The sequence below is a fragment of the Danio rerio genome, chromosome 11, assembly GCF_049306965.1.
Source record: "Danio rerio strain Tuebingen ecotype United States chromosome 11, GRCz12tu, whole genome shotgun sequence".
In the NCBI taxonomy this organism is placed as follows: domain Eukaryota; kingdom Metazoa; phylum Chordata; class Actinopteri; order Cypriniformes; family Danionidae; genus Danio; species Danio rerio.
In genome coordinates this window covers 6,472,425-6,485,216 of record NC_133186.1, presented here as the reverse complement: position 1 = coordinate 6,485,216, position 12,792 = coordinate 6,472,425, and the positions used below count along the sequence as shown (strand labels likewise).

At 39.9% G+C, this 12,792-nt stretch overlaps 1 protein-coding gene and 1 long non-coding RNA gene across 5 annotated transcripts in view; one reads left to right on the top strand and one right to left on the bottom strand.

Annotated features, from left to right (window-relative positions):
• nrtn (neurturin) overlaps positions 1-12,433 on the top strand; it is a 60,922-nt gene extending 48,489 nt beyond the window's left edge. For 3 of the 4 annotated variants that reach the window (XM_073916289.1, XM_073916287.1, XM_073916288.1), the window contains 2 exons: positions 2,782-3,025; positions 6,572-8,964. In XM_073916289.1, the coding sequence (XP_073772390.1) occupies positions 2,809-3,025; positions 6,572-6,990 (636 nt within the window). In that variant the 5' untranslated portion in view covers positions 2,782-2,808 and the 3' untranslated portion in view covers positions 6,991-8,964. Of the gene's footprint in view, positions 1-2,781; positions 3,026-6,571 lie in introns of all 4 variants that reach the window. The other variant, XM_005155714.6, reaches the window with a different exon arrangement.
• LOC141376522 (uncharacterized) overlaps positions 1-12,792 on the bottom strand; it is a 195,428-nt gene that overhangs the window by 68,443 nt on the left and 114,193 nt on the right. The window lies entirely within an intron of this gene.

Below are 12,792 nucleotides of genomic sequence, written 5' to 3'. Positions count from 1 at the left end.
GAGAAAACTGAAATGATTGTGTTTGGAAACAAAGATGAGGTTCTCAAGGTAAATGCGTACCTTGGCACTAAAGGTCAAATGACAAAAAATAAGGTCAAGAATCTTGGTGTGACTCTGGAGTCAGATCTGAGTTTCAACAGTCATGTCAAAGCAGTCAGTAAATCAGCATACTATCATCTCAAAAACATAGCAAGAATCAGATGCTTTGTTTCTAGTGAAGATTTAGAAAAACTTGTTCATGCTTTTATCAGCAGCAGGGTGGATTACTGTAATGGACTCCTCACTGGTCTTCCTAAAAAGACAGTCAGACAGTTGCAGCTCATTCAGAACGCTGCAGCCAGAATTCTAACCAGAACCAGAAAATCAGAGCACATCACACCTGTCCTCAGGTCTTTACACTGGCTGCCAGTTACATTCAGAATAGATTTTAAAGTATTATTACTGGTCTATAAATCACTAAATGGCCTAGGACCTAAATACATCACAGATATGCTCACTGAATACAGACCTAACAGATCACTCAGATCTTTAGGATCATATAAACTAGAAGTTCCAAGAGTTCAGTCAAAGCAGGGTGAATCGGCTTTTAGTCACTATGCCCCTCGCTGCTGGAATCAGCTTCCAGAAATGATCAGATGTGCTCCAACATTAGGCACATTCAAATCAAGACTGAAAACACATCTGTTTAGCTGTGCCTTTACTGAATGAGCACTGTGCTGCGTCCGACAGATTGCACTATCATGTTTTTCTCTTCTTCTTCATTCTTTATATCACATTTTACCTGTTTTTATGTTTTGTTTTGTTTTTATGCATTTTTATTATTTGTTTTTATTTTTATTTTACTTGTTTCTTTTATTCTTCTTTATGTAAAGCACTTTGAATTGCCATTGTGTATGAAATGTGCTATATAAATAAACTTGCCTTGCCTTGCCTATTTGTTCTGGAGGAGTCAGGGGCAGATCTACTGGGGTGGCACGAGATGGCAATTGGGGGTTTGTCATGTTCAAATTGCAGTGACATTAGAAATCTCAATGTCATTTTTGACAGAGCACTGTGTTTTAATAGCCATATTAAGTCTGTTGTTCGTACATGCTTTGTCCATCTGAGGAACATATATATATATATAGAAGTTCACAAATCTTCTATGGATCGATTGCAAGTGGTGCAGCGGCGAGGCTTTTAACCAACAGCAGTATGAGGTCACACATTACTCCTGTGCTTAAGGCACTTCACTGGCTCCCTATTAGTTTTGAGTAAATTTTAAGATTCTGGTAATTATATATAGAGGTCAAGCACCCCTTTATATTCAAGATCTTTTACATAGTCACTTGAGTAGCCGGTCTCTGAGGTCTTCTGGCAAAGACCTTTTAGCCATTCCCAGAACTCGTCTTAAGACTAAAGGTGACCGTGCCTTCTGTGTTGTGGCCTCAAGGGTCTGGAACTGTCTCCCTCTCGCATTGAGAACTCTGGGATCAGTTGAACTTTTTAAGGGTGCTTTCACACCTGCCTTATTTAGTTAGATTAAATCGCACTAGAGTTCGTTTACCCTTTCGGTGCGGTTCGTTTGGGCAGGTGAGAAAGCAGCAATCGTACCAAAAGCAGACCAAATAAGTGTACCGAGACCTGCTTAAAGAGGTGTTCTCGGTACACTTTCAAACGAACCCTGGAGCGATTCGTTTGTGGTGAGAATATGATCCGTACTAAAACAGACCCAACCGCAAAAAGTACTGCGCCTTTTGGACTAATCCAGCTGCCGTAGGCCAATGCGCTGTGCATTTTGGGATATGGAGGAAAATATTTGTTGACAGCGCTTTACCAACAGAGAGAAAGGGAAAAACATTACCTGATGGATCGTTGGTAATATTTCCGCAAGATGACCATGTTGCAGTTTAGCTAAATTAATTCACGCCTCCTCCTAAAGTGACGTGTGATGCATTAAAACCTTGTTTTCCAGCCGCAGCCGCGCTTCATTCTTGAAATGTATAGTTTGTCAAAAGCAGGGATACAATCAGTCAGCGCAGTCGCCCCTCCAGAGTAAAAACGACATTTCGTGTCTGCCAGTTTTGTTTACTTGCGGGAGTTCGTTGGCATTTTCCCGCACGTGAACCAATCAATAAGCAGTTTAGGAAATATGTTTAACAACATCTGGCCAATGAGAGATGTGGATTTTGTCAGATGACTGCATTATGGTTGAATTCAACTGGTTCGGACCAAAACCAGCAGTGTGGTGTGAAAACGACCCAAAGACGGCAGAAAATGCAACAATGTATCATTTATTGCCCTTGGTCCGGACCAAATGAAGCAAACTACAGATGTGAAAGCACACTAAAAAGCATTTAAAGATACATCTTTTTAGTCAAGCTTTTCATTAACAGTGTTAGTGTTTCTGTACTTGGATTTTTAACTTGTTTTAAATGTTTTCTTTTATTGATGTGTTCTTTTACCTGATTTCTTGTTTTCTCTTATTGTAAAGCACTTTGTGACTTAATGTCTGTGAAAGGTGCTTTATAACAAACCTTTTACTTACTTTACTGTACAGTTCTAGTTGTTTTTGGATATTTTTTGGGGATGTTTTCATCTTACAAATTGTGTCTTTAAAACAATGTTTTTTATATACACGTTGAACGATAGTTTCCAGTGACGCCTAGTCGTCTATTGTATATTAATAAAAATCAGCCATAATGTTTCTGGAGTTACTTGAGATGTCAAAATCTGATGTGACTGTTTGAGGTATATTTTTTTCTTCTTCTTTTGAGTGATGGCCGTTTACTTGTTTTGCAGGGGCCCAATGCTTCTCCTCATTCTAAGATGAAGTTATGGAAGTTTGCTGCCATCGGCCTGATTCTCTGTGGTGCTGCACTCCTCCTGCTCGTCCTTAAAGTCACGCCCTCTTCCAGAGCCCCGCCTCTTCCTTCATCCTCATCAACTTCTCTTACAGTCAGTAATTCATCCTCTTCCATTGAGTTTGGTGGGCGACAACGGAGAACCAGATCAGCAGACGGAGAAAACTCTCTTGTCTCAGAATGTAAGACCTTGACGGGCCTAGCGATAGCACTTCTTTGTAGCGTAGCATATATGTTTATGCCAAGATTGCCTATTGCATGTAGACCTCCCAGAAACTTAAGTCCAACTGTAGGTGGTAAAATAATCCCAACGATCAGAATTTCATGTGAATTTATGTTCATGTGCAATCTGATAATCAGATTATTCCCTCAAAATCGCTGTAGTCATCAAACTGAACTGAAAGTAGATTGAAGTTTAAAAATTGTCAACATGATTTCATGAGTATTTTATGTCAAATGTTGATCTATCAAAAACTCATAGATTGGGGGAAAATTATCCAGTTCACTTTAAGTAAATAAATTCTGTGTTTTAAAAGGGTGGTCCAGAGTGTATTTTTAAGGCTTAGTTGTGTTTATAAGATGCAAAGCAATGTGTGCTCATGCTTCATTAGTAGAAAATCACGTTATTTTTTCATGTATTTTACTTTGATCATATACAGCTACTTTGCTAACATCAAAACGACTGTCATATTTTCTAATTCCTCTGAAAGCTTGCCCTTAAGAGGCTCTGATTTGTCAGCTACCACATTGTGCTGTCAATTGCAGATCGGCTCCACGTCACCAGAAAAAGCGTCACACTTTTACAAGCATGCACTTTTGCGCTGTGTAAACAGACAGTCAGAGTAGCTGTTAGCCTTATCAGTTTGTGCCTGAATCAGATATAAACTAACACATAGGACACAGCTGAACCTTGTGCGTGCTCTTTAAAATAAAATTTGCCAAGTATCTTTCACATACATTCGGATTATAAGCATGTGTAAGCAATATGAAACATTCACATATCTTTTGCGAGTTTGTTATTTAAGATGTAGAAGAGACACCGCAGCGCTGCTGAAGATTGTGGGTGTTTACTGTACATCGTTTTGATGAATAAATATGAATTTGTAGCTAAATTGTTAGCCGTGCCAAACAGCCTTTCCTGTTGTCATCCTTGTTTACGTCCTTGCTATAACATACCAGTAAAGCTAAAAACAGGGCACGCGATAGATCAATTTCAACAAATAAAAATACTGACAGGTTGTGGCTCACAATCCACAGCTTCATCTATTATGGTTGATGATTATGCTCCTTCTTTGAGTTTTTAGCCGAATCCAGCACTGAACTGGGAGAGATTCTGGAAGCTGTCCTTTGTCAAATGCTAGCTGTATCTTTTTTATAATACTCTGGAACACAATTAAAATTGAACTGTAAGCACTTCTCTCTTTGCATCGTGTCCTTTGGAAGCCAAAATACAGAAACAGAAGAAGCTCTGTGGAAATAGCAGCATTTGGACGGTATTTTAGCTTTCTCTGCTACATTACAGCACTACAGCGCCTCTGGCCATGCCCCTTCACTATGCGGTGAAACGTTTGTTATTTTAATAGCCCGGTTGTATGTTTTGTAGTCCCCAAACTTCGTTTGCTGTAGGCTTTGCTAAGCTAACTCTAAAAGCTAATGTCTCTCTTTGGATTGAACTTTGAGCGTATTACATTCAGAGATGTTGTTTATGTTCACACAGCTACATTACACATCAACTAAAGTTTAAAATATGTTGTTATTGTGGACCACCCCTTTAACAGTTATGTATTTTATTCTAAAAACAGATTATACTTTGTGAATTTATATGTTTTTTTTTATCCATGTTTGTACCAAACAAATATGCAAAAGCCTCTAAATGATTTAATATTAACCACAGACACAGGGACACTGGAGTGTTTTAAAGTCGTGATTCAGCAGCAGATCGCTCTTACAGTTGATGTTAGAATTATTAGCCCCCATGTTTATTTTTTCCCCATTTCTGTTTAACAGAGAAGATTTCTTCAACATATTTCTAAACATAATAGTTTTAATAACTCATCTCTGATAACTGATTTATTTTATCTTTGCCATGATTACAGTAAATAATATTTGACAAGATATTTTCCAAGACACTTCTATACAGCTTAAAGTGGCATTTAAAGGCTTAACTAGGTTAATTAGGTTAACTGGGCAGGTTAGGGTAATTAGGCATGTTTTTGAATAATGATGGTCTGTTCTGTAGACTATTGAAAATAATAGCCTAAAGGGGCTAATAATTTTGTCCTTAAAATGGTGTTTAAAAAATTACAAACTGCTTTCATTCTAGTTGAAATAAAACAAATAAGACTTTCTCCACAAGAAAAAAATATTATCAGACATACTGTGAAAATTTCCTTGCTCTGTTAAAAATAATTTGGGAAATATTAGAAACAGAAGAAGAATAAAATTCAAAGGGGGACTAATAATACTGACTTCAACTGTATGTCAGCTTAAAGAACAGACCAGCTGATCAACGTGCCTTTGAAATGCTCCATTGTCCCTGCATCTGTGGTTACACTCAGTAAACAGCGATGAGTTTGGTAAACTGATGACCTTTATGGCCAATTAGTCGTTTCTGTTGAGCATGTGAAGACTATGGCAAATTCAGCGCTCTTTAAAAATGTACTCAACAGCACTCTGTGGTTAGTGGGAAATGGACGTTTTAAAAATTTCTGTACCGATTGGTACTGAATTCTAGTATCGTAACAACCCTCCTAATGCTGTGTTCACACCAGACGCGGAACGCGCGGATAAATCACGATTACTCGCTTCATTCGCGCATCAGACCCCGCTTCATTTGCGCGTCAAACCGCTTCATTCGCGTGTCAAATTAACTTCAAAACAGACGCGGATTCGCGTGATGGGCAGGGCTTCTGTCTGCCCGGTGACTGTAGCTTCGTTGCTAAATGGCTAACATGGATTTTATGAAGAAAATAACAGTGTTTATGTGCTTTATGAAGGCTGAAAAACAGCTTCGATATGTTTAGGACCGTGTCTGATTCCACTACATGCTTTCAGAGGTGCATCCAGCTCTGTGAGCTCATAAACTCCTACAGAAACTGAAACTGGATGACGGAGGCTTTCAATGGTGCTTTTGATTGAGCCAAGCCCAGTTTGATGACTTGTTGTCGGTGTCGCCTGGAGGATTTCCCCTGTGACACCATCAACAGGTTCTACTTCACAATCACGCCCCCACAAGAGCAAGCTTCTGATTGATTAACGCGGCGCGAATGTCCGCTGAAGTTCAGATTTTCGAACTCGAGAGATTCGCATGAAACGCTCATTAAGTGCGTCAAACGCGCAAAACGCTCAATTCGGCTCGCGCATATTGCGTCATTCGCTCCGCGCCATTCGCGCATATCGCGCCGCAGGATGTCTATTCCCGCATTTGCATTGACTTAACATGTAAATCACTCGCGCTTGACGCGCTTGACGTGCTTTCCGCATCTGGTGTGAACGCAGCATAACATTACAAAAAGTGCGTTTGATGTGATCAGGTCCTTAGGCCAGCCCTGACTACAGTTCCATGTAGTAAATGCTGCTCCATCTGAACACACATTGCTGGAGGTTTACTAGAACCAGCTTTACTGACAAGATGCACATGAAAATCACCTTCGATTAATCACCCAACCCAAACAATGTTAACGTTTTGCCACATTACATGCTAAGTATAGTGTCTCTCTTTTTCTCAGTCATGGAGATGTTCCAAAGCTTCACAGAGGGTGAGCTGAAGCAAGTCATCGGGACGCTGGTGGAAAGGAAAGCCCACAGAGATGCCCAGCTGAGCAAAAGGACTAAACGTGCAAAAAAGGGATCCAAACCCTGCTCGCTGCGGAAGCTGGTGGTGACAGTCAGCCAGCTTGGGATTGCCTTTGTCAGCGATGAGACCATAGCCTTCCATTACTGCAGTGGCGAATGCGACGCTAGCCGTAAAAACTACGACTTTGTCTTGGAAGCCATGAAGAAGAAGGGGCTGCTCCGAAAGAACAAGGCTCGCCACAGACCCTGCTGTCGGCCTACAGCGTATGAGGAGGACTTTCTTTTCCTTGATAACTCCTTTCAGTACAAGACCATCCACGAGTTCTCAGCTAAAGCGTGTGGATGTATCTGACATTGAGGATCTGAATACTAAGATGTTTTAAGACAAATGAAGAATATAGACCCTTGTTTCTGGGAAGGCTAAACATATGTCTTGCATTGCCTTCATTTATAAGACTTGGCTGACAAATTCTCCTCAGCTTCTGCCAGTCTTGATGAAGAGAAATGTATCAAGAAAATAGTAATTGTTCCCATGTCTTGTTGTTGATAATGAGATGCTGCTGTATATCTTGATTATAATTGCCTTCGTGGGTCTATTTTAAATAGTTTGAAACGTTGGATGAATGCTGAGCGCAGAGTTTAAAAGTAGGAAACCTCTAGAAGATTCAATCTGGGCTTTAGCAAACAAAAGCAAAGGCACAGCAAATGAACAAAACTCTGTGTAAATAATCCCAGCATTTCCGCAAAGTTTCAGCTCTGAGCATTTGACTTCAAAGTTAAACAATCCCACAAATTAAGTTCAAAATACCTTTTTTTTTTTTTTTACTGACATCTACCTCAGCTTTGATAAACTCGGCATGGCTTTGTAAAAGAAAACCCAATATTATAGCAAGTATTAAAAAGTAATAAATATTCTAAATAAACAATGCTTATAAAGGAATCAGCAAGAATCCTAATGATCTGCTAAAGGCTGGAATACACACCACTTGTAAAATCTCAACACAATTTACGTTAGGTTAAAACACACACGGAACACTTATGTGAAAACTTATAATATTCCCTACACACAGGGCCGGAGCAAGCTGAACTGCCGCTCTAGGCAAAGGATGGTCACGCCGCCCTCAAACCTAAAGTGAAAACGGGGGGGTTCTCTATTCTGACGCACTAGACGTGGATATAACTGAAGGCGCGTGTGGTGAGGGTAGTGTTGCGGACACCGCTCTCTCTATTATGCTGCCCCAGACGCGGATATAACTGAGGGCACGGGTGGTGAGGGTAGTTTCAGGGACGCCTCCCTCTCTATTCTGCCGCCCTAGACGCGGATATAACTGTGGGCGCGGGTGGCGAGGGTAGTTTCGGGGACGCCGCTCTCTCTATTCTGCCGCCCTAGACGCGGATATAACTGTGGCCGCGGGTGGCGAGGGTAGTTTAGGGGACGCCAATCTCTCTATTCTGCCACCCTAGACGCGGATGAGGGCGCGGGTGGCGAGGGTAGTTTCGGGGACGTCGCCCTCTCTATTTTGTCGCCCTAGGCGGCCGCCTAGGTCGCCTCTATGGATGCGCCGGCCCTGCCTACACACAAACTACACGTCATAATTATTTGTGCACATTTTCCACTATGCAAAATCTTCACTCAAAAGTGTACATCAATGCCACATAACAGCCATAAAGGGGAACATTTGCAAGCACCCTTCTGAAACCTAAAATGGGACCCCTTACAGCAAGAGTGTTTTTTTTTATCCAGGTCTTTGAGTTGAACTAAAGTCTTGCTGAGTCCAGCTCAAACCATACCTGCCAACTGTCCCTGGGTGTCTCCCATATTTCAGACCTATCTCCCGTATTGTCATTTCTCCTGGAAAACTTTTGGAATTTCACCCCCTTCCCCCGGTCCTCAGGTGTTTAGTACAATCTATAACACCTCCGGATCGCCTACTATTCCAATGTCAGCCGGTTCCCGGTGCATACGACAGACCAGGCACCCCGGTTTCTTTTTTTCCAGCCTCTGTAAAGAACTGGATACAGACACATCCTCGAACAATGTTTTATCCCCTTCACTTTTACTATCAGTGAAGTTTTTTTCCCTCTCCGCTGTCGCCTCTGGCTTGCATGGTTCAGGATCGGTAGAGCTACGCATCTATGAATTTGCTCTTCAGTGTTTGGACTCTCAGTAATGACTTTAAACCACACTGAACTGAGCTAAACTGAACTGAACTTTAAAACTAAAAACTGAACTACCCTGATCCAGTTACTATGACCATTTCTGTGAAGCTGCTTTGACACAATCTACATTGTAAAAGCGCTATACAAATAAAGCTGAATTGAATTGAAAAAAATTGAACTTACTAACTTCCCTCCATCTCCTAAATTCAGATGTACGTCATTGATTACGTTACACAAGTAATGCAACTACACAATGTAGTTGGTGCAACTACGTTACACCAACTACACAATGGTGTAGTGTCCAATCTCTATGTCAAAATTCAGGGATCGAGGGTATGTCTTTTGTTCACTTGATTAAGTGGAATGGACTTTAAAATGGTGGCAGGGATTACCCTGAGGGAACAAGTGAAGGAAATTTCATGAGTGTGTTTTCTCCAAAGCTTGTAAAACATATATTTAATCAAACTCGTCCTGGACGGCCGGAGTCCTGCACAGTTTAGCTCGAACTCTAATCACTCACAGCTGCTTATAGATTTCTAGTGATCTTGAAGACACTGATTAGCATGTTCAGGTGTGTTTGATTAGTGTTGCAGCTAAACTATGCAGGACACCGGCCCTCCAGGAGCGAGTTTGTCCACCCCTTGTTTAGGGCGTTCCATTTAAAGTCATTCAGATGTTCCACCATTAGTGGACACTTGTGTAACGTAATCAATGACGTACATCTGAATAAAAGAGATGGAGGGAAGTTAGTAAGTGAAGGGCATAAAAAAAAATTGGACTGGAACGCAGCTTAGGTCTACTAAAAACTTCCAGGAAGGTGTGTTGAGGCAAGTGGGAGGTAAATTCTGCAGGGACACCGGATCTTCAGGATCGAGATTGGTGACCCTTGGTATATTGTGACCACAACAGAAACTTAATGCAGTGATTTCTGCATTGTGGAGGGAGTTTTCTGGACATTGAGATTCCACTGTCCCGCCCTAATCAAACACAATTGATCCAGTTAAGTGATGTCTTTGTAGACTTCTACAGTATGTGTACGCAACAGTAACAAAAATGGGCTTGATTGGATGACATTAATGGACAAACTAGCAGACCGAATACATCGCACAACATCTGAACTGTTCTGATCATTCTAAAATGCCTCAGCCAAAGTCCATCATCACTGTCGTTCAGTATTATTACCTCCAGAACTGTCCTAAGCAGCTGCACTCCTAAAGAATATCTCACATCTCCAGAACCACTGTATGTTCTTTGCATTTTCTGAGGTACAAGTAGTCTATTATATAAGAACAAAGGCCCACAGTGGCTTCTCCTACAGAAATTTTCCTTTTCTTTTTGGTAGTTGGTGGCAGTTTTTCTGGAAGTGATGTTTTTGTTTAATTTAACTTGTTATATTGAAACGCTGCTTCATTCACAGATCTTTTATCCAATATTCCAGAATAATCTTTAGATGGAAACATAGCTATTGGAAGTCCACAAGACCATAAGAACATACCAATAGTATAATTTGGGACAAGACATTCTCGCTCCCATCTAGAATCCCTCTAAAAGCGATTGCAGACGATTTTAGGTTCCAAGACTTAGCATTCCTTCAGATTTTTGAAAGTGTATCAAAACTGAAGGTAACCTCTCAGCGGCAGTCTGTGTATTCTCAGAGCCGTGACAGGAAATCCGTGCCTAAGTTCTTCCCTTAGTTAACCTGACAAAATCCACTTCAATTGTGTAAATCCTATAACAGATGAGTCTAATCCACTTAGCTCCTGTCAAACCTTGGACAAAAATACAGAGAACTAAAGTGGCAAGAACAATAACCCTACCCTCAAAAATGGGGAAAGGGTTTTGAACTAAAACTAAGCAGTGATTTAAACTCTAAACTCCACTCAAAATTTGAATATTCTATTAAAACACACATGTACTAGTTGAATTAACTTCTCGATTCATTGACTTTCGGTAATCAATCATGTTTGCATTGACATAAATATTAAACCACGTTATAATGGTATGTAATGCGATACATAGTGGAAATTTTGTATGGTGGGAATAATTTGGTGTGTAAATGACTCTGGGATGAATCTAAATAAGAGCTGAAGTGGTTGTTTGTGCTTGGGAAACAGATGAGTGACCTTTTAAGCCCCATGTAAGTCTGATTAGAGCACAGTTCATTAGAGCACTGATGTAATTACAGGACAGGAGTTAAGCCCTAACAAGCACCCGGCCTTAAATCTCTACAAACCATGTGCTTGCAAAGGTGTACAGACTTCGTGCTACTGTAACATTATTTTGAATTCATTTCATTTGTACAAATGAGCAAAACTGTATTTAAAACAACATCAACGATTTATGCAATACACATATGTAGTAATGTGCATGTATATGGTTATATGAATTTTTAGCATGCCGAATTAATGTTATGCAACAATCTGATTTCACCTTAGAAAGCATCTGATCTTGTATCCACCTTCATAATCTAATACTTGATGCATTCGTAAACTCTCTAAGCTATAATTCATTTGGGTCTCAAAATTGTTTATCATACAAGCAAGAGTGCTATATTGAATATGATCATAATTTTTAGCATGATATTGCTTTTACACAATATTTGGAACAGTTAGTCCACGAATGCAACTGATGAAATTATTCTGATTACGTATCGATATATACATTTCTGGAGAGCACCAAATACGTCCCAGGAGCTATGTTTTTTCTTGCAGTTTTTGTTTTCACGAATCCACCAGAGGCCGATGTGTACGCTATTTTAGATCTCAAATTTTTCTTGCAAATGTCATTCACCCCTGCTATTCTCGCATAAATCCACCAGAGGCCACTGTCGACTCACTGATCGACCAATAACCCTACTCCACGCTCTTCCCTAAACCCAACCGATAGTGTTTTAAAAAGCACAGATTGACCATTGCCCTCCCCAATCCCTAAACCCAACCGATAGTGTTTGAAAAAGCACCGATTGACCAGTGTCCTCCCCCTTTCCTAAACCCATCCGATAGTGTTTTAAAAAGCACAGATTGACCAGTGCCCCTCCTTCCCTAAACCCAACCAATAGTGTTTTAAAAAGCACCGATTGACCATTGCCCTCCCCATTCCCTAAACCCAACCGATAGTGTTTTCAAAAGCAATCCAGAAAAAGAAAAGCCCTTGCGGTAGCCTGATTTTTACCACGTTTTCAAATTCTTCCACATTCTCATCCTGTTATTTACATTTTTGTTTTATTTATTTGGCTTTTGTTTTTGTCTTACCTGCTTTCTGAAAACTTGACTTGAACCCTAGTCAACTCCGCTCTGTGTCTCAAATACTCTGACGTATGCGACGAGCCACTGGCTAAACTGCTAACAGCGGGAAAGCCAACCACAAGTAGCTAAGCGGTCAGCTGATAAGCGTGACAAGGAATGGCCTCACACCACCATGTATCGTTCATTTTAAAGACGAAACGTACGTTCCTCTGGCTACATAATTCACACTCTCCAGAAATGTATATAGGGCTACGGTTTCAGAATGAGCCTATGTTGCACAAATGTGTCATTGTTTCAAACGTGTAGTATTTGTAAAACACAAAATATCATTCGAAAAATGTTGGTAAACAGTAATCATTGAGTTCCACTGTACAAATAAAAAGTACTACTAATAAATAATAAATAGAATAAATAAATATTAATTATGACAGAATATCAAAGTGAACAATCCCTTTAACGTTGTTTTGGATAAATTGTTGGCAGATATTTTTTACACTGCTAAAAAATACACTTAAATTGTAATGAAGACATTTAAATAGCAATAATTAATTTTTTTTAATGTAAAAAATGCACTACATTGTTACACCTCCCTATATATATATATATATATATATATATATATATATATATATATATATATATATATATATATATATATATATACAGTTCAAGTCAAAATTATTAGCCCCCCTTTGATTTTTTTCTTTTCTTTTTTAAATATTTCACTAAAGATGTTTAACAGAGCAAGG